Here is a 19,478-nt window from a genome sequence, read left to right as displayed (position 1 = left end):
GCTCGGTCTGTGGTTCAGGTCGGGGCATTCCCAGTAAGATACAGACAGCTACTCACAAATCTGAGGGCTTCCCTTTTCTTCCGGGGCCTCTCTGGCAGTGTCCCAAGAGTTCACTGGCTTTTCACTCTAAACAGCAAGGGACAGTGCTGCCGAGACAGTTCCTGGTTCACCTTCCTCTGGAGAGCCAGGTGAGCAGAGTCTCCTGAACTCGTGTTTTTCCTTTGAGTTAGGATGCTTTTATTTTGATTCTCTTAACCTTAAGTAGCAAACAGACTGCCTTTTAAAAAAAGAAACACCTAAGTAGAAGTTTTCTTAGAGAACAGGAGTATTTTTCATCAAATAGGAAAAATCTTCCCAAACTTACTCTTTCCTTTGCAACTTTGATTTGTTAATATCTCAAAATAGCTTCTATTTTCATTGAGTTTCTGCGAAAGTTCACCTCCCCACCCCCCTGCAAAAAAAAAAAAAAAAAAAGAGGGTGAAGAATTATTGAGCAGGACCTGGTGAATGAGGATGAAGAATAGGAAATAATAAAGAGGCTTCACAGGCTCTCTGGACAGGTCCTGGTCTGGGGTTCCGCCTGTTCCTCAAGGGGAGCTCTTTAAACCCTCTGGGTCTCAGTTTCCCCATTAGTGAGATGAGGAGGCTGCCCTCCTAGATCCCCAATTCCATACGGAGTGTAAGGCTTGGGAAAGTTATTCTAGGACTAGGCAGAGGAGTTATTGTAGGACCTTCAATTTTGTCTTAATCATCTTCCAGGATTAAAAGTTAAGCAGGACAGAATGCGTGAATAAAATGTCTGAATACTCAGAGCTGGCTTTGCCAAGTACAAGGGTGTTACCCTGGTCTTTGCCATCAGCTCATTATGCAACCTGGGCAGGCCATGCTCTTGGACTGCTCCTTGCTTTGACTTTCTGCAGATGTTTGTGGTAATTCCAAACTCACTGAAGTGCTCCAAGGCTTAATTCAGGGCCATTAAGTCCTTGTAATTATGAGGAAGGAGGAGGCAGTATGGAATTAAGTAGCTTACATACCATATGAAGCTTTGTATGTTGTAAATATTCCATTTAAAAAAGGGACAAAAGGTAAAAGGTAGAATTCAGGTTCTTCAGTTCAGTAGCTCAGTCGTGTCCGACTCTGCATCCCATGGACTGCAGCACACCAGGCTTCCCTGTCCATCACTGACTCTCAGAGCTTGCTCAAACTCGTGTCCATCGAGTCGGTGATGCCATCCAACCATCTCATCCTCTGTTGTCCCTTTCTCCTCCTATCTTCAATCTTTCTTCAATCAGGTTCTTAAGCCTGATTTATAAAATAATTGTTTTCTAATACTGCTTTTCACAATTAATGAAAAAACAGAGAAGAACCTATACTTTGGGATGTACATCATTCCCATCTTTCCTTGCATCTGTTGCTGCTGCTGCTGCGTTGCTTCAGTTGTGTCCAACTCTGTGCGACCTCGTAGATGGCAGCCCACCAGGCTCCCCCGTCCCTGGGATTCTCCAGGCAAGAACACTGGAGTGGGTTGCCATTTCCTTCTCCAATGCAGGAAAGTGAAAAGTGAAAGTGAAGTCGCTCAGTTGTGTCCGACTCTTAGCGACCCCATGGACTGCAGCCCACCAGGCTCCTCCATCCATGGGATTCTCCAGGCAAGAGTACTGGAAGTGGGGTGCCATTGCCTTGCTATCTAATACACTTTTAATTTGGAGTGTGTCATACTGTTTGTGTCTTTTATGTGTCATCTGAATTTTGCCAGAAATGATCTGTGTTTGATAAATGAAAGGCAGTCTAAACCCTACTTTCTGGAACACGAGGAGAGTTTGCTTACAGCACTAAAGGGTCAGACACGGCAGCTGCGTTTCAGATACGTGAGTGTCCTCAGGAGGGATTTCCAGGCCCACTGCTTGCTTAGAAAGTCAGTCAGAAGCGGCATGACGGTCAACAGTTGTGTCGGGAGTGCACACTGGCACAGTCGCTACAGAGAGCAACGTGGCAGTTCTGGTTCTACGCTCGTGCCTTAGAGCAGTGCTGCTCACACACGGGCCCTGGAGCAGCATCAGCGTCACCTGGGAACCTGGCAGAAATGTACCCCGGCCTGCCGAGTCAGAGTCTCTGGGGATGGGCCTAATACGGGGTGTTTGAACAGGCCCTGCAGGAGACTCTGATCTCATAAAGGTGAGACGCCCCGGCTCAGAGAGGCGCGTGCGCTGTGCACCAGCAGACACCCAGGGAAGCTCCCTTCAGCTGCGGTTCAGCGGCGGGCTCTCACTGAATCTTCCCAGCAAGCTCGTGAGCCTGGCTCAGGTATTAACCCCGTCACAGAGGTAGTGAGAGACGGAGACAGGGCGCGAGCACGTGCTGGTGGCTACGGTGCCGTCTTCACAACCAGTCAGACACACTGGAGCCGTTCCTGTCTCGATGGGAGGGGAACACAGACAGCGGTTTCTTCTAGCTAGTTTTCTTTCCTTTTTCCTTACTCAGGTTCAAATCAGTTCAAAATAGAGCATGGCCTGCTCAGGTTAGATAAGAACAGGGATGAGTTCTAAATAAAGGAGTAAAATGCCTTTGTCCACCATAAAATGAAGTGAAGAACAAAGAGATTAAAAAATAAAATTCTCAATTTCTCAAAGGTCATTTATTCCATTTTGTACTAACTTTTTTAAAACTCATGTGGTTTCCTCATTTAGAAAAATATTTATTTTGTTTTCTTTCCTATGTCATGAGTTCTCTGATTTGGGCTTAAAACAGGAGACTCCAGAATTAGATTAGTAACTATTTCATGTCAACGGGCCTAACACTGCAGTATCTTCAGGGCTGAGGGTTTTGGACAGCTCCAGTGTGTGTAGTAACACCCAGGTTGAGCAGTGCCCAACTTCAGGAAGTCTTCTGAACGTCCTGCTTTTCCAGGTGAAGATCGTGGCGATGAATGAGGATGTGGCCCTCCGCTCGGCCCTGGATCAAAACCTAAAGAGCGCTGTGACCGCGGCTTTCCTCATGCTCCCCGAAAGCTTTTCTGAAGAAGACCTGTTTACAGAGATCGCCGGGCTCTCCTACTCAGGTTAGTAGGTTTCATGCTGCACTTCCTGCCGGAAGGAGATTTGCTGTTGGAAGATCGAGCAGGCCCGACACCCCCGTCCCTCGCTGGCAACAGAGGTTCTGGTCCCAGCACCTCTGTGAAGGTCTCTGCAGGAACCCTGCCATCTGCCTCCTTGCCCCCAGGGTCTCTTCCTTTTCACATCTCTACATAGGCTAACCCTTCTGTTGTTGTTATTGTTAATTTTTATTTTGAAACACTTTCAGAGTACAGGTAAGTTTCAGTAATCATCCAGAAAGCTATGCCCTTTCCCCAGAAATGACTCACAACACTTGTTTTATCATTCTCTCTGTATAAGTGATGTTCAGAAGTTGACAGCAGAAACCCCTGGAGGGCCTGTCAGAACAGACAAGACAGCCGATTTGGGAGGTCTGGGGCGGGGTCCCCAAAGTCTATATTTCTCTCCCGTTCCTGGTGATGCTGATGCTCCTCCAGGGACCCCACTTTGAGAACCACTGCTCCCTCTCTACACGTAAATACACCACATGATCCAAGTTCTTCAGAACTGTTACGGAGTCGGGCACACATATCACATCCCCTTTAGGCCCATTATTTCAGTGTGTGTTTCCTAAGAACAGGGCATCCTCTTGCAGAACCACAGTGCAGGCACCAAATAGCAACGATGCATCACTTCTATCAAACTGATAAGTTTCATTTCTAATGTTGTCGGTTGTCCCCGTATCCCTTCTAATATTTTACTCTCAAGTACATGATCCTGTCAGGGATCGCATAATGTATTTAGATGCCATCTCTTTTATCTTTTAATTTGTGATGTTTCCTCAGCCTTTCTTTGTCTTGTATGACACTCACATATTTGCAGTCTGCAGACCAGTGATGTTGGTGCCCTGATAAGCAGTGTTTTCTCCCGTCTAAGCAAACTGGGGAGACATTTGAAGGTCAGGCCAGTATCCTATTTCTTACCAAACTTTCCCTCCAAGGGTGAATTTCCACTGATGATTCTTGCTGGAAACAGTCTTTACTATGATGGGTGCAAAGTGGTGACTTGGCCACTCCACCTTTCCTCATATTAAGGAAACCTTTCTCCCTTGTTCTCCATTCATCTATTTATTTATCTGAATATTAACTTCCTTTCCCCTTAATCCAGCTGTGCTCCTCAAAGTTATCAGGGGGAGGGGGAGGCCGAGAGGACAGAGCCTGGCCCCTCATTGTAGCCTTGGCCCCAGGAGCCCCCCAGCGATCTGTTTAATGTGTTAAGGATTTGTGTATAACTCCATTTTCAGAAAAGTAGTCTGTCTTTTAAACCGTAGTTTGAAAACCACTATCGTAAATATCCCTCTTCCCAACTTTTAAGTATGAGTCAGAGAACTCGATGCTCAAATACTGCAGAGGCAGCTGACTCATTCTCTGAATCCCTGTACAGATAAGACTTCATGGAGACGCCGTGCTCAGAGACGCGAGAGGTCTCGCTCTTCAGTCTTGTTCCCAAAATGTGTGTGTTGTGACCACAGCTGTCACGCAGCACGGGTGAGAAGGCAGGTGGAATAGCCTCGGTCTTGGTTGCTTCCAGCATCTCACAGCAGCCTCCCTGCCTGTCAGCAAAGGCCAAGGGGACAGCTTGGTGGGGCTGCATGCAGGAGGAATGTGTGGGGGAGGGGGCCTCTGTCTGGGTGCCTCCCCCGACCCTGCTCCCCTGTGAGGAAAGGTGGACCTGAACCTTCGGTTGACTTTGTGGGAGAAGATGCAGAGCCGTCCTCTGCTCTAACCACGTCGTCAGCATCAGCTTAGTGTTAGGTGGACTCCAGGTTGCTGCTGTTGTTCAGTCGCTCAGTTGTGTCCGACTCTTTGTGATCCCATGGACTGCAGCACGCCAGGCTCTTCTGTCCTTTACCATCTCCCAGAGTTTGCTCAAACTCATGTCCATCGAGTCGGTGATGCCATCCAACCATCTCATCCTCTGTCGTCTCCTTCTCCTCCTGCCCTCAATCTTTCCCAGCATCAGGGTTTTTACCAATGAGTCGGCCCTTCTCATCAAGTGGCCAAAGTATTGGAGTTTGAGCTTTAGCATCAGTCCTTCCAATGAATATTCAGGACTGATTTCCTTTAGGATTGACTGGTTTGATCTCATTGCAGTCCAAGGGACTCTCAAGAGTCTTCTCCAGCACCACAGTTCAAAAGCATCAATTCTTAAGTGCTCAGCTTTCTTTATGGTCCAGCTCTCACATCCATACACAACTACTGGAAAAACCATAGCTTTGACTAGACAGACCTTCGTTCACAAAATGATGTCTCTGCTTTATAATACGCTGTTGAGGTTCATCATAGCTTTCCTTCCAAGGAGCAAGCTCTTTTAATTGCATGACTCTAGGATTTCTCTATAAATTCCAAACATTGACTGCTGCTGCTGCTGCTAAGTCACTTCAGTCGTGTCGGACTCTGTGTGACCCCATAGATGGCAGCCACCAGGCTCCCCCATCCCTGGGATTCTCCAGGCAAGAACACTGGAGTGGGTTGCCATTTCCTTCTCCAATGCAGGAAAGTGAAAAGTGAAAGTGAAGTTGCTCAGTCGTGTCCGACTCTTTGCAACCCCATGGACTGCAGCCCACCAGGCTCCTCCATCCATGGGATTTTCCAGGCAAGAGTACTGGGGTGGGGTGCCATTGTCTTTTCTGAAACATTGACTGAAGACATTTATTTACAGACTTTAAGTAAGCATTCAAGCTGCTTTCAATCTTGAGCTGACTTTTGTTCCGCCTCCTGAAAGGACCATGTCACACGCTCCTGGTTTCTCCTGTTGTTCAGTAAACACTTGCTGATTCATAGCAGAATCATCCTCTGTTCCGCTTCTTCTAGAATATTCATTAAGAGCTGCTGTATAGCGATGCTGTTCCATAATCAGTGGGTCAGTAAGTGGGTAGGTGGGTAGATGCGTAGGTGGGTGGCTGAGCACTTACCCTTCACTCCACCATGGATCCTCATGATGCCGCCTCTGCTCAGCAGACGTGTGTCCTGTGTCTCCTGTGCCACACACTGCACTAGGCCGGGTGCGTGCTCGCAAGCGAGATGCGATGAAACTCCTCGTGGAGGTCATGTTCTTTTAGGGAGAGACTGATGGCAAAGAAGCAGTAGGCAGTTTCAGACAGCGGTGTGTGCCGTGAGGAGAAGAAAATACATCAGGTTGAGGGTGAGGCTGTTTCTCAGTGGGTGGTTCAGGAAGGCCCTCCGAGGCAGGGGACGGTGTCTACGAGCCTGCCTGGGGCTGTTGGGGAAGAGCCGACTGACGAGTGCGTTGCTCCCCGAGTGCGTTGCTCCCCGGAGCCAGGTCTCACACCCTGCTGTGTCTGACCCCAGCCCCTCGGCCTCTGGTCGCTCCCATTCCTCATCTCACCTCGTCCTGTTTTCTAGCCATTACATTTGTTACTGTTTAATCAGCCTTGGTCTGTGAGTTTGGCCAAGTAGCCCATATTACTCATTTCACAAAGGCTGGCTTCTTTTTCCTGCAACACGTAGGAAACGATGCTTTATAGGTTCTCCCCAGAGAGGGCTAATTCCCACCCTGTGTGATCTCTACCTTGTGGATAAGACCTTTTCCAAAAAGTGTTCTCTAAGTCAGTTGTTTAGATTGGGAATATATTTTCCCATTGAAACAGCATAATATATGATGGTTGTTGGTAAGCCAGGACACAGTGTAATTAATGGTTAACTAGCCTGTGATATGATGGAACTAGACTGGGATGGTGTGGTTGGGGAAGGATCTAGACCCTGCAGGCAGGTATCTTCTGTAGATGTGAGACTTGCCCCAGGTGATGTGTTGAAAGACCAGCTTTTTTACCTGCCTTTTGTAGGCTTCTGAGAACCCAGTATCCTTGAATTGATCAGATTCTAATCCCTTCTGGAAACCACCCAAACCTCCAAAGCCCTTGGAATATTCCAGATTTCAAATTACTCACCAACCTCATTTTTACTTACAACTTGGACATCTATTTTACACCTGTTTTCAGTTGAGAGAGTTGCTATGTTGTCCCTAACCTGCGAAGTTCCGTTTCTCCCTGGCGGAGTCTGGGGGACATGGAGAAAACAGTTGTCTCCGTGTCATTGGACAAGTTCCTGCCAGTAATTGCTGGTGGAGGCAAGATCTGTCAGTATTACTAGCAGTAATAATAATAATAATCCCTGCATTCTGTGTAGTATTTGAGGATCACTTTAACTGCCCCAGGGTCAGTATTTATGGCATTATTGTTACAAGTGATGGTGAGAAAGGAGTGGGTGGAAGATGGGAGCCTGCAGAATTGGGGAGGAGAAAGCCCTCTAATCCTCCAGTTATTCTTAGAAGTCAGCATTTAAGTAAACAGAAAAGGAAACCGAATGAACTTTTAAAGGGCCACCTTTCACGTTCTTGTGAAAGTACAAACTAATGACTAGTTTTAGGTAATGATCCCTGGTTTAACATTTATCAAGTGAATCAGCGTCCCATACCTTATAAAGAATTAAGGATGCAATGTCTGCTCTAAGGAGCTTCACATTAATCAACATATGTGGTCATAGTGAGTCAGTGGCAGACTTCAAAACAGCCCAGCTGGAAAAGGCAGGGGTGTGTAAGTGCATGTCCCATTCAGGGAGGGAGGAGCAGATGGATGTGACGGAGGTCCACGCTGGTGGAAGGAGAAAGTCACATTCTTTGTCCTATGTCAGGAATGACTCTCAGTACTTTGATCTAATAACTCATTTCATCCTCACACACAACCCTTTGATAGGGTGCTATATTATTGCCCCATTTAACAGATGAGAAAACCAAGGCCCAGGTCTGTCTCAGGTCAGTTGTCTGGTAGATTAGTAGGTGGTAGCACTGGAATCTGAGCCCACACCCTTTTTGCAGCTTTGTGTTTTGTGTTGGTGTATAGCTGATGGACATGCTGCAGTAGTTCCAGGTGAGCAGCAGAGCAGCTCAACCATATACATGTATCCACTCTCCCCCAAACTCCCCTCCATCCAGGCTGTCCCATAACACTGACAGAGTTCCATGTTAGCCCTCATTCTTAACCACTGAAATTCACTGCCTCTCTGGTGTTTTGGAGAAGAGGTTAGACCCCGGTTGGGCAGGGTGTTGAAGACAAAGTGAGCAGATGGGAATTGGATAACTAAGAGCCACGGAAGTTTTCTGGCATTGCAGGTTGGGCCAGGATTTGTGGTTGTGGAAAGATAATTTTGCCAGCAGTGTGCAGGAGGGAGAAAGACTGAGAATGAGAACGTTTTTTTCCCTCAGCACATAATCACGAGAGTTTCCTCTGCTGGATGCCCTTCTAAGCTCTAGGGATAAAGCAGGCACGGCCCCGGCCCTCGTGGCGCTTTCTCTGCAGTTGAAAAGCCCAACGGCAGACACGTGGCAGCACAGAACAGGGGAGGGGGCAGGCGTCACTTTGGTGCAACCAGAGATGGCCTCTCCCTAGGGGGACCTGAGCACCGGCATCTGAGCACCCGTGAGGAGAGCCCCAGGAGAGCTCACCAGGCAGTGAGGGGCCTGCAGGGAGGACAGTTGCAACCCGGCCGGTGTTGGGTCACCTCCAGAAACGCCCCGCCCCGTGGCGCATAGCAGGCCCCTCTGCGTGTGGGTGGATGGACAGAGCGCAGCCAGTCTGGATGGCGATGAGCGCTTAGGCAGGGCCTCAGGACCACAACAGCCTCACGTGGAAACAGCTGCTCAGCTGGGTGTTCCGTTTAGTCGATAAGTCGTGTCCAGCTCTTCTGTGATCCCGTGGACTGTAGCCCACCAGGCTCCTCTCTCCATGGGATTTCCCAGGCAAGAATACTGGAGTGGGTTCCATTTCCTTCTCCAAGGGATCTTCCCGACCCAGGGATCGAACCCACATCGCCTGCATTGGCAGGTGGATTCTTTACCATTGAGCCACCCAGGAATTCCATTCTGTTTAGTACTTTGCTTTTTTTAATCATTATATTACTTCATGGAAGGCAACATTAGTACAGAGTTTATAAGCTGGGGCTCTGCAGTCAGACTTCTGGGTTCACCTCTTAGCTTTAACCTTAATTAACTTTCTGTCTTTGGGCAAGTTTCTTATTTCCTTGTGACTCAGTTTCTTTCTCTCTAAAGGAGTTTTTTATATGGATGAAGCTAAATCATACATGTAAATTAAATTGTATGTGCCTGGCACATCGTAAATGCTCAGTAAATGTTATCCTGCATTATTCTAGATCCATGTTTGCTTGTATTAACATAGGGCTTCCCTGGTGGCTCAGACGGTAAAGAATCTGCCTGCAGTGTGGGAGACCCAGGTTCCATCCCTGGGTTGGGAAGATCCCCTGGAGGAGGAAATGGCAATCTACTTCAGTATCCTTGCCTGGAGAATTCCATGGACAGGGGAGCCTGTCAGGCTACAGTCCTTGGGGTCACAAAGGGTCAGACACAACTGAGCGACTAACACACACACCACACAGCCACTTCCTGTAGACAGAAAGGCAAGGCTGCGGTCAGACCTGAGCTTGAACACCAGCCTCGTGGAGGTGCTGGAACCTTTCTGAGCCCGTTTTCTCCTTTGTAAAGGGGAAATAACTATTTCATAAGAAGATTTTCCATGAGATAATATGTATAAAACCCCAGCATCACAGCTCACTGCTGGTTGGCGCTCAGAAAATGACTCCTGTCATTGTTCATCACTGTTACTGTGTATCATCGCTGGCTGCAGAGACTTTCCTCAGGCTGAGACACCCTGATCCGCCCAGCGCTTCAGTGACTGGTGGACACTCAGGCTGCCTTCATCTACCATTGTTTTACTAATGACATGACTATGGTTCACTTCGGCCAAATCTGTTTGGTAGGGAAGAGAGCAAAGGGGGACACTAGCTTCCTTGGACACGTTCGCCAAACTGGGATTATGTCGTCTGATATACTAACCACTAAACTGGTACATGTTGGCAGATGATGCGTGTCAGAGCTAGCAGAGGACTTAAGTCAGGTAGAGGCACTTGGCCCTTCACAGTCCTTGAGGAACGAAAAACCCCTTCAACCGCTGACATGTGCGAGAGAGAGAATGGGTTCTTTTTGATGCCAGATTGTCTGAATGCAGGCTCAGCTACTTCTAGGAACAAGACAAAGCAGTGAGGAAGTGCCAGCTGAGTGGTTCTTAGAGAAAAAAAAATTAGGAATGAGTGCCAGCCCTCTACAGTGTGAGTGAACATCCCCATTTCTGGATCCTGGTGGAAGCCAGTAGAGAGACTTTTCCTCTGAGGCGAGAGCTCCTGCGATTTCTTCCATGACAGTCACACCTCTGCCCTCGCCAGCAGTGTCCCTGGGTGACGTGGGTGTTGGGAGTGACTCTCGCAGTCATTTGGAAACAGATTTCCGCAGGCTTGGCAAGCCTGAGCGCTTGCTGAAGCCTCGCTCGGAACGCTTCTTTACTCGGTCACTAGCTGGTTTCTGAGCATGCCGCGCTCCTGAAAGGGTTTCAATCACCAACCGTGTCTAACGTCTCCAGGTTACTTACTGTGTGTCTGGTAGTGTTCTAAGTGCTTTACATGTACTAACTCACTTAATCCTGGAAACTTATGAACCCGCTGTACTGCTGCCCCGTGTTGTACTGTGTCTGAAGATCCCGAAGCCAGGGCAGGAGGGAGCTCGTGCTGGGCCCTGCAGCTTCTAGTCCAGCGTGCGGATGAACACAGGCGCTTTGCTCCAGGATCCTCGCTCCTCCCCTTCCCTGTCCTGCAGAGCGCCTGTGTGGCACGTGCCCTTCCTGGCTCACACCGGGGACTATGGTAGGGACTGTAGGGCCCCTTGGGGCTCCTCCCTGTTCCTTTTCCTCCCATCTTCCTCTGCTTGTGTTTCCTTCTTTGCACTTTCCACCTTCTGAGGTACTGTTTATTTGTTGGGTTTCTTGTCTCTGGTCTTTTTTCCACCGCTAGGATGCAGAAGGCAGACGTATTTTCTTGCGTCGTTCACTCTCCTTCAGTGATTATAGTGGCACCTGACAGATACTAGGTGCTCGGTAAATACTTAGGGGATGGGTGGGTGGGTGGATGGTTGTGGTGCTGGTTCCTTCCTGAGTCAGTATCGTAAACCTGATGCTTCCTACACCTATTTGTGTTCTCTAAAGTGTGCAAGAGAAAAATTTATATATGATTCAAATGTATAGTGCCAGTGCATCAACTATTTGTTTTTACCTCATTCTCTTCCATGTGTGAGTTAGTGAAGTGATGATATAGTTTCTGCAGCCATGGAGATATTTTTGAGGATGTATTTTGAATGGTGTTTTAGGCTACCTCCTAGACATGCTGCCTTAGTCACCTTTGTTGAAATAATAATTATTTTTTCCACATGCAAAAGAATGAAGTTGGACCCCTAACACACCCTACACAAAATTAACTCAAAATAGATCATGGATGCATCTTCCCAGGAGTCACTCAGTTCAGTTCAGTCGCTCAGTTGTGTCTGACTCTTTGCGACCCCATGAATCGCAGCACGTCAGGCCTCCCTGTCCATCACCAACTCCCGAAGTTCACTGAGACTCACATCCATCGAGTCAGTGATGCCATCCAGCCATCTCATCTTCTGTCGTCCCTTCTCCTCCTGCTCCCAATCTCTCCCAGCATCAGAATCTTTTCCAGTGAGTCAACTCTTCGCATGAGGTGGCCAAAGTACTGGAGTTTCAGCTTTAGCATCATTCCTTCCAAAGAAATCCCAGGGCTGATCTCCTTCAGAATGGACTGGTTGGTTCTCCTTGCAGTCCAAGGGACTCTCAAGAGTCTTCTCCAACACCACAGTTCAAAAGCATCTATTCTTTGGTGCTCAGCTTTCTTCACAGTCCAACCCTCACATCCATACATGACCACAGGAAAAACCATAGCCTTGACTAGATGGACCTTTGTTGGCAAAGTAATGTCTCTGCTTTTCAATATGCTATCTAGGTTGGTCATAACTTTTCTTCCAAGGAGTAAATGTCTTTTAATTTCATGGCTGCAGTCACCATCTGCAGTGAATTTGGAGCCCCAAAAAATAAAGTCTGACACTGTTTCCCCATCTATTTCCCATGAAGTGATGGGACCAGATGCCATGATCTTTGTTTTCTGAGTATTGAGCTTTAAGCCAACTTTTTCACTCTCCACTTTCACTTTCATCAAGAGGCTTTTGAGTTCCTCTTCACTTTCTGCCATAAGGGTGGTGTCATCTGCATATCTGAGGTTATTGATATTTCTCCCGGCAATCTGGATTCCAGCTTGTGCTTCTTCCAGCCCAGTGTTTCTCATGATGTACTCTGCATATAAGTTAAATAAGCAGGGTGACAATATACAGCCTTGACGTTCTCCTTTTCCTATTTGGAACCAGTCTGTTGTTCCATGTCCAGTTCTAACTGTTGCTTGGGGCCACCCAAGACGGGCGGGTCATGGTAGAGAGGCCTGACAGAATGTGGTCCACTGGAGAAGGGAATGGCAAACCACTTCAGTATTCTTGCCTTGAGAACCCCATGAACAGTATGAAAAGGCAAAATGATAGGATACTGAAAGAGGAACTCCCCAGGTCAGTAGGTGCCCAATATGCTACTGGAGATCAGTGGAGAAATAACTCCAGAAAGAATGAAGGGATGGAGCCAAAGCAAAAACAATACCCAGTTGTGGATATGACTGGTGATAGAAGCAGGGTCTGATGCTGTAAAGAGCAATATTGCATAGGAACCTGGAATGTCAGGTCCATGAATCAAGGCAAATTGGAAGTGGTCAAACAGGAGATGGCAAGAGTGAACGTCGACATCCTAGGAATCAGCGAACTAAAATGGACTGGAATGGGTGAATTTAACTCAGATGACCATTATATCTACTACTGCGGGCAGGAATCCCTTAGAAGAAATGGAGTAGCCATCATGGTCAACAAAAGAGTCCAAAATGCAGTACTTGGATGCAATCTCAAAAACGACAGAGTGATCTCTATTCGTTTCCAAGGCAAACCATTCAGTATCACAGTAATCCAAGTCTGTGCCCCAACCAGTAATGCTGAAGAAGCTGAAGTTGAACAGTTGTATGAAGACCTACAAGACCTTTTAGAACTGACACCAAAAAAAAAAGATGTCCTTTTCATTGTATGGGACTGGAATGCAAAAGTAGGAAGTCAAGAAACACCTGGAGTAACAGGCAAATTTGGCCTTGGAATATGGAATGAAGCAGGGCAAAGACTACTAGAGTGTTGCCAGGAAAATGCACTGGTCATAGCAAACACCCTCTTTCAACAACACAAAAGAAGACTCTACACATGGACATCACCATATGGTCAACACCGAAATCAGATTGATTATATTCTTTGCAGCCAAAGATGGAGAAGCTCTATATAGTCAACAAAAACAAGACCAGGAGCTGACTGTGGCTCAGATCATGAACTCCTTATTGCCAAATTCGGACTGAAATTGAAGAAAGTAGGGAAAACCACTAGACCATTCAGGTATGACCTAAATCAAATCCCTTATGATTATACAGTGGAAGTGAGAAATAGGTTTAAGGGCCTAGATCTGATAGATAGAGTGCCTGATGAACTATGGACAGAGGTTCATGACATTGTACAGGAGACAGGGATCAAGACCATCCCCATGGAAAATAAATGCAAAAAAGCAAAATGTCTGTCTGAGGAGGCCTTACAAATAGCTGTGAAAAGAAGAGAAGTGAAAAGCAAAGGAGAAAGGGAATAAGCATCTGAATGCAGAGTTCCAAAGAATAGCAAGAAGAGATAAGAAAGCCTTCCTCAGCAATCAATGCAAAGAAATAGAGGAAGACAACAGAATGGGAAAGACTAGAGATCTCTTCAAGAAAATTAGAGATACCAAAGGAACATTTCATGCAAAGATGTGCTCAATAAAGGACAAAAATGGTATGGACCTAACAGAAGCAGAAGATATTAAGAAGAGGTGGCAGGAATACACAGAAGAACAGTACAAAAAAGATCTTCAAGACCAAGATAATCATGATGGTGTGATCACTCACCTAGAGCCAGACATCCTTGAATGTGAAGTCAAATGGGCCTTAGAAAGCATCACTACGAACAAAGCTAGTGGAGGTGATGGAATTCCAGTTGAGCTATTTCAAATCCTGAAAGATGATGCTGTGAAAACGCTGCATGCAATATGCCAGCAAATTTGGAAAACCCAGTAGTGGCCACAGGACTGGAAAAGGTCAGTTTTCATTCCAATCCCAAAGAAAGGCAATGCCAAAGAATGCTCAAACTACCACACAATTGCACTCATCTCACATGCTAGTAAAGTAATGCTCAAAATTCTCCAAGCCAGGCTTCAGCAATACGTGAACCGTGAACTTCCAGATATTCAAGCTTGTTTTAGAAAAGGCAGAGGAACCAGAGATCAAATTGCCAACATCCGCTGGATCATGGAAAAAGCAAGAGAGTTCCAGAAAAACATCTATTTCTGCTTTATTGACTATGCCAAAGCCTTTGACTGTGTGGATCACAATACACTGTGGAGAATTCTGAAAGAGATGGGAATACCAGACCACCTGACCTGCCTGCCTCTTGAGAAACCTGTATGCAGGTCAAGAAGCAACAGGAGTCATTAGTGGTAAAGAATCCGCCTGCCAGTGCAGGAGATGCAAGAGACACAGGTTAGATCCTGGGTTGGGAAGGCCCCCTGAAGCAGGAGATGGCACCACACTCCAGTACTCGTGCCTGGAAAATTCCATGGGCAGAGGAGCCTGACGGGCTATAGCGTCTAGGGCTGCAAAGAGTTAGACACGACTGAGTGACTGAGCACACACACACGGATCATGGACGTAAGAGCTGAAACCGTAAGATTTTTAGAAGAGTCAGTTTGAATTATACAGTGTTTTCTTAAATATGTACCAAAAGCAACAAAAGAAGAAGTAGATAAATGGGACTGTATAAAAATTAAAACTTCTATGCTGCAAACAAAACCATCAAGAAAGTGAAAAGACAGCCTATGAAATGAAAAGAAATACTTGCAAATCATTTATCTGATAAGGAACTTGTGTCTGGAATATTTAAAGAATTCTTAGAACACAAAAGACAAGTAACCCAATATAGAAATGGGCAAAGGATTTGAATAGACTATTTTTTGAGAGGAAGTATACAAATAGCAAACAAGCACATGAAAAGGTGCTCAGCATCATTCTTCATTTCTTTGCAACCCTATGGACTCTTCAGTCAATGGAATTCTCCAGGCCAGAATACTGGAGTGGGTAGCCTTTCTCTTCTCCAGGGGATCATCCCAACCCAGGGATCGAATGAACTCAGGTCTCCTGCATTGCAGGCGGATTCTTTACCAGCTGAGCCACAAGGGAAGCCCAAGAATACTGGAGTGGGTAGCCCATCCCTTCTCCAGTGGATCTTCCTGACTCAGGAATCGAACTGGGTCTCCTGCATTGCAGGCAGATTCTTTACCAACTGAGCTACCAGGGAAGCCCACTTTACATACAAATAGCAGATGAGCACATGAAAAGGTGCTCAGCAGCATTAGACCCCAGTTCATACCCAAAGCCTATGATCAAAATACAAATGAGAACAGGTGTTGATGAGGCTGTGAAGAAATTGACCTGCATACATTGCTGAAGGAATGTAAATAACACAGCCACTTTGGAAAAAACAGTTTGGCAGTTCCTCAAAATATTAAAGCAACTATGTGACCTAGCGATTCTACTCCTGGGTATCTACCCAAGACAAATGAAAATATATATCCACACAAAAACTCTTATGCAAATGTTCAGGGCAGGGTTATTCATTAAAAAAAAAAAAGGCCCCAAATGTCTATCAACTGAGAGACAGATATATAAAATGTGGTACATCCACCCAGTGGAATATTATTTAGCCATAAACAGGAATAAGTACTGATAGGTGCTCCAACATGATGAACTTTAAAAATATCATGCTAATCAAGAGACCCTGTATTGTGCAGTTCCACTCATATAATGTGTTCAGAATAGGAAAATCTATATATAGAGAAAGTGGATTAGTCTCTGTGTGGGGCTGAGGGTGGAAGCAGGGAAGGAAAGTGACTGCTGGTGGTACAGGGTTTCTTTTAAGGAGGCTGAAATGATCTAAAGTTAGATGGTTGCATAACCCTGTAAATACACTAAAAAAAAACCACCATAGAATTATGTGCTTTATATAAGAATTATATGGTATGTGAATTATATCTTAAAAAAAAAGAAAAACCTGTTTAAAATGAGTATTATGTTGCACATATCAACTTCCAGTTTGAGCTCCTATTCCTGACCACTTCCACATCCGGAGTCCTGGCCACTAACCTGCTCCAAAATGCTGTTTTCATGTCACCTGCTGCTTGAGGCAGAGTCTGTATCTTTGTATGCCCTGAGTCCAACACAGCTCCGGGCACTTAGAAGCCACCCAGATATTTACTGAACCGAGATGACAGGAGTATGGCAGTTCGTCTAAGAGGGAAAGTTAGCCTGCCAGTGTCGTAGAAACCCAGGGCTTCCTGCACCCTCCGCCCTGCCCCTCCCATATACACATCATGACAGCAGTAATGTCTGCTCACTGTGGACAGAGCATCCTCTGATACCTTAATCACTGAAACCTACAGGCAGTCTTGTGAGGTTAGTGTGACTGTTGCAGAGAAGGAAGCTGATTGAGAAAGGTTAAGTGACTCACCCCCAGCCACCCAGGGATACGGCCAGACCTGAGAGCCGGGCCTTTCCGCTCACACCCTTATGTTCCTAATAAGGTCCCTGACTGCTGGGGACGAGCTGGAATCAGAGAGCAGGCCAGCTCCAAATGGACTACAAGCCTCTGAATTTGTCTTGCTTCACGTCAAGGAGAGATTACCCTTTTGTCTAGCCATTGCATTAGACAGGCTGTTCTCTGGCTTGGGCAGTTAAGAGTTAAACTCCCATAAAATACAAGTCAGCAGTCAGTTTTTCCTCAATCTGTGTATTTTGTTGTGAGCATATCTGTGGAGGTAAGAAAAATTGATTCTTAGGATCAGATGCTGGTTCATGCTGTGTCCACAATTTTATTCATTTTGTTCTGAAGCAGCGGGTGATAAGCCCATTTGCTTGCTGTTCCCCGTGGCTGAGCTGGTTCTGCTGCACAGCAGTTGGAGAAATCCAATTCAGCAGACATTTATGGATCTGCCTTCATGTGCCAGGCAGCGGGCGAGGAGCCGGGGTCACAGGGACGAATACGCTTTGGTCCCCGTTCGCAGAAAGTCCTTAATGTTTCCCAGCTCCTTTCATCGTGGCCGGCAGTTGTTGTTTGGGGAGGGTTTGGATCATTTCCCTTTACATTTTGGTGAAATATACTCCCTCTCTCAGAAAATTACTGTCTAAAATGTAAGAGCTTTTGTTTGTTAAATGTACAGGAGGTGAGGAGGTGGCATAAATACTTAGATCTCGACAGTGGGGCACTGATCCTTCAGTTCTGAGCCAGCTGTGTGACACTCAGGGTTTGATGACATTTCATCCCTTCAGGGAGAAGTAGAAAACATTTATAGGCTCTGGATGAAAGCATGAGGGTATATACACAATTCAAAGTCAACCCAGCTGCCTCTCCATTCACATTTGCTGGGACAGCATGTGTGTGCATCCGTGAACTTACTTCAGAAGGCTAGAGGCAGTGAGGCAGCATTACAGAAGTGAGGGAAAGGGGGGAAATTACAGGGGAGAATTACAGAGTGAAGTGAAGTTAGCACCTGAAATGTCACTGCCCTGATCCTGAGAGGTGGCCAGGCCTTGGGCAGGTTGTTGCTCCTTGTCCTCGTCCGTAAGATTGAGGATAATCAGCACCTTCCTTGTGAGGCTTGGCAGCCTTAAATGAGACAGCAGATGCGGAGCACATGCCTTTAAAGAGCCCACAGTTAAATGTGTCTCTTATTAGAGTAAACATAACCATTTAAAAAGTCTTTTGTCTTGTTTTTTTACAAAGTTGTTTCCTTTTGGTACTTTGGTGTCCTGGCTTCTCAGCTGCACATTATTCCGTGGTCATTTTCCATCTCTGTGTGTGGTTCCGGTAACTCTTAGTGGGTGAGCCCTGGTCCACAGTTGGTGCGGGTGCGCCCCAGTCCCCGGTCAGTGTGGGTGGTCCGTGGTCGGTGTGAGTGCGCCCCGGTCCCTGGTCGGTGTGGGTGGTTTGTGGTCAGTGTGGGCACACCCCGGTTCGTGATCGGTGTGGGTGCACCCCGATCTGTGGTCCGTGTGGGTGCACCCTGATCTGTGGTCAGTGTGGGTGGTTCACGGTATGGGTGCGGCCTGGTCCATGGTCGCTGTGGGTGGTCTGTGGTTGGTGTGGGTGGTTCGCAGTTGGTGTGGGTGCACCCCAATCCGTGGTCAGTGTGGGTGCACCCCGATCTGTGGTTGATGTACCCTGATCTGTGGTCAGTATGGGTGGTCCGTGGTCATTGTGGGTGGTCCATGGTCTGTGCTTGGTATGGATGCACTGTTCTCCTGTTGAGGGACATTTGGTTGCTGCCAGGATTTCAGTGTTGTAAATCGCATATTAAAAAGCAGAGACATCACTTTGCCAACAAAGGTCCGTCTAGTCAAGGTTATGGTTTTTCCAGTGATAATGTATGGATGTGAGAGTTGGACTGTGAAGAAAGCTGAGCACCAAAGAATTGATGCTTTTGAACTGTGGTGTTGGAGAAGACTCTTGAGAGTCCCTTGGACTGCAACGAGATCCAACCAGTCCATCCTAAAGGAGATCAGTCCTGGGTGTTCATTGGAAGGACTGATGCTGAAGCTGAAACTCCAATACTTTGGCCACCTCGTGCGAAGAGTTGACTCATTGCAAAAGACCCTGATGCTGGGAGGGATTGGGGGCAGGAGGAGAAGGGGACGACAGAGGATGAGATGGGTGGATGGCATCAACGACTCGATGGACATGAGTTTGAGTGAACTCCTGGAGTTGGTGATGGACAGGGAGGCCTGACATGCTGCGATTCATGGGGTTGCAAGGAGTCGGACACGACTGAGCGACTGAACTGAACTGAAATCGTGCTTCAGTGAAGAGTCGTGTGTGTGCAGGGTGTTCACTGGCTTCCTGGGAGACCTCAGGCCGGTTCTGTCGTCCCGTGTGCCTGTCCCCTTCCTGCCACATGGGGAGGTGGCAGTGCCCAGCTGAGGGGACGGCCGTGTGGGCCGACGAGGTAGGACGATGACCCAGATCCTCAGCGGGCTTCACCTCCTGGCCTCTGTTTGGGTTTGGGGCTTGGGGCTCGCCCTCCAGAGATGAGGCTTCGTCAGTCACAGCTTCCAGAAGGACTGTAGCAGTGTACGAGTCAAGAGCCTTACGTGAGAGAACCAGTTTCTCCAACCTCTCACTAGCAGTCATCCTCACGTGTAATTGTGTAAACAAACAGAAAATGCTGTCGTCTGTGTTTGAGCAGCTCGTTAGGGCAGTGAGAGGACAGGACTCACTCGAGCTCACTGCCCTAACCAGTCCCCACCTCATCTC

General features: G+C 47.0%; 1 protein-coding gene across 3 annotated transcripts in view; it reads left to right on the top strand.

Annotated features, from left to right (window-relative positions):
• Nucleotides 1-19,478, top strand: part of TAMM41 (TAM41 mitochondrial translocator assembly and maintenance homolog) — a 52,831-nt gene that overhangs the window by 12,239 nt on the left and 21,114 nt on the right. For all 3 annotated transcript variants that reach the window (XM_025271989.3, XM_025271987.3, XM_045163856.1), the window contains exon 4: nt 2,908-3,058. In XM_025271989.3, coding sequence (XP_025127774.3) covers nt 2,908-3,058 — 151 coding nt within the window. The remainder of the gene's footprint in view (nt 1-2,907; nt 3,059-19,478) is intronic.

The sequence above is a fragment of the Bubalus bubalis genome, chromosome 21 (assembly GCF_019923935.1).
Source record: "Bubalus bubalis isolate 160015118507 breed Murrah chromosome 21, NDDB_SH_1, whole genome shotgun sequence".
Lineage (NCBI taxonomy): Eukaryota > Metazoa > Chordata > Mammalia > Artiodactyla > Bovidae > Bubalus > Bubalus bubalis.
The sequence above is the reverse complement of the archived record's forward strand: the minus strand, read 5'-3'. Positions and strand labels throughout refer to the sequence as shown.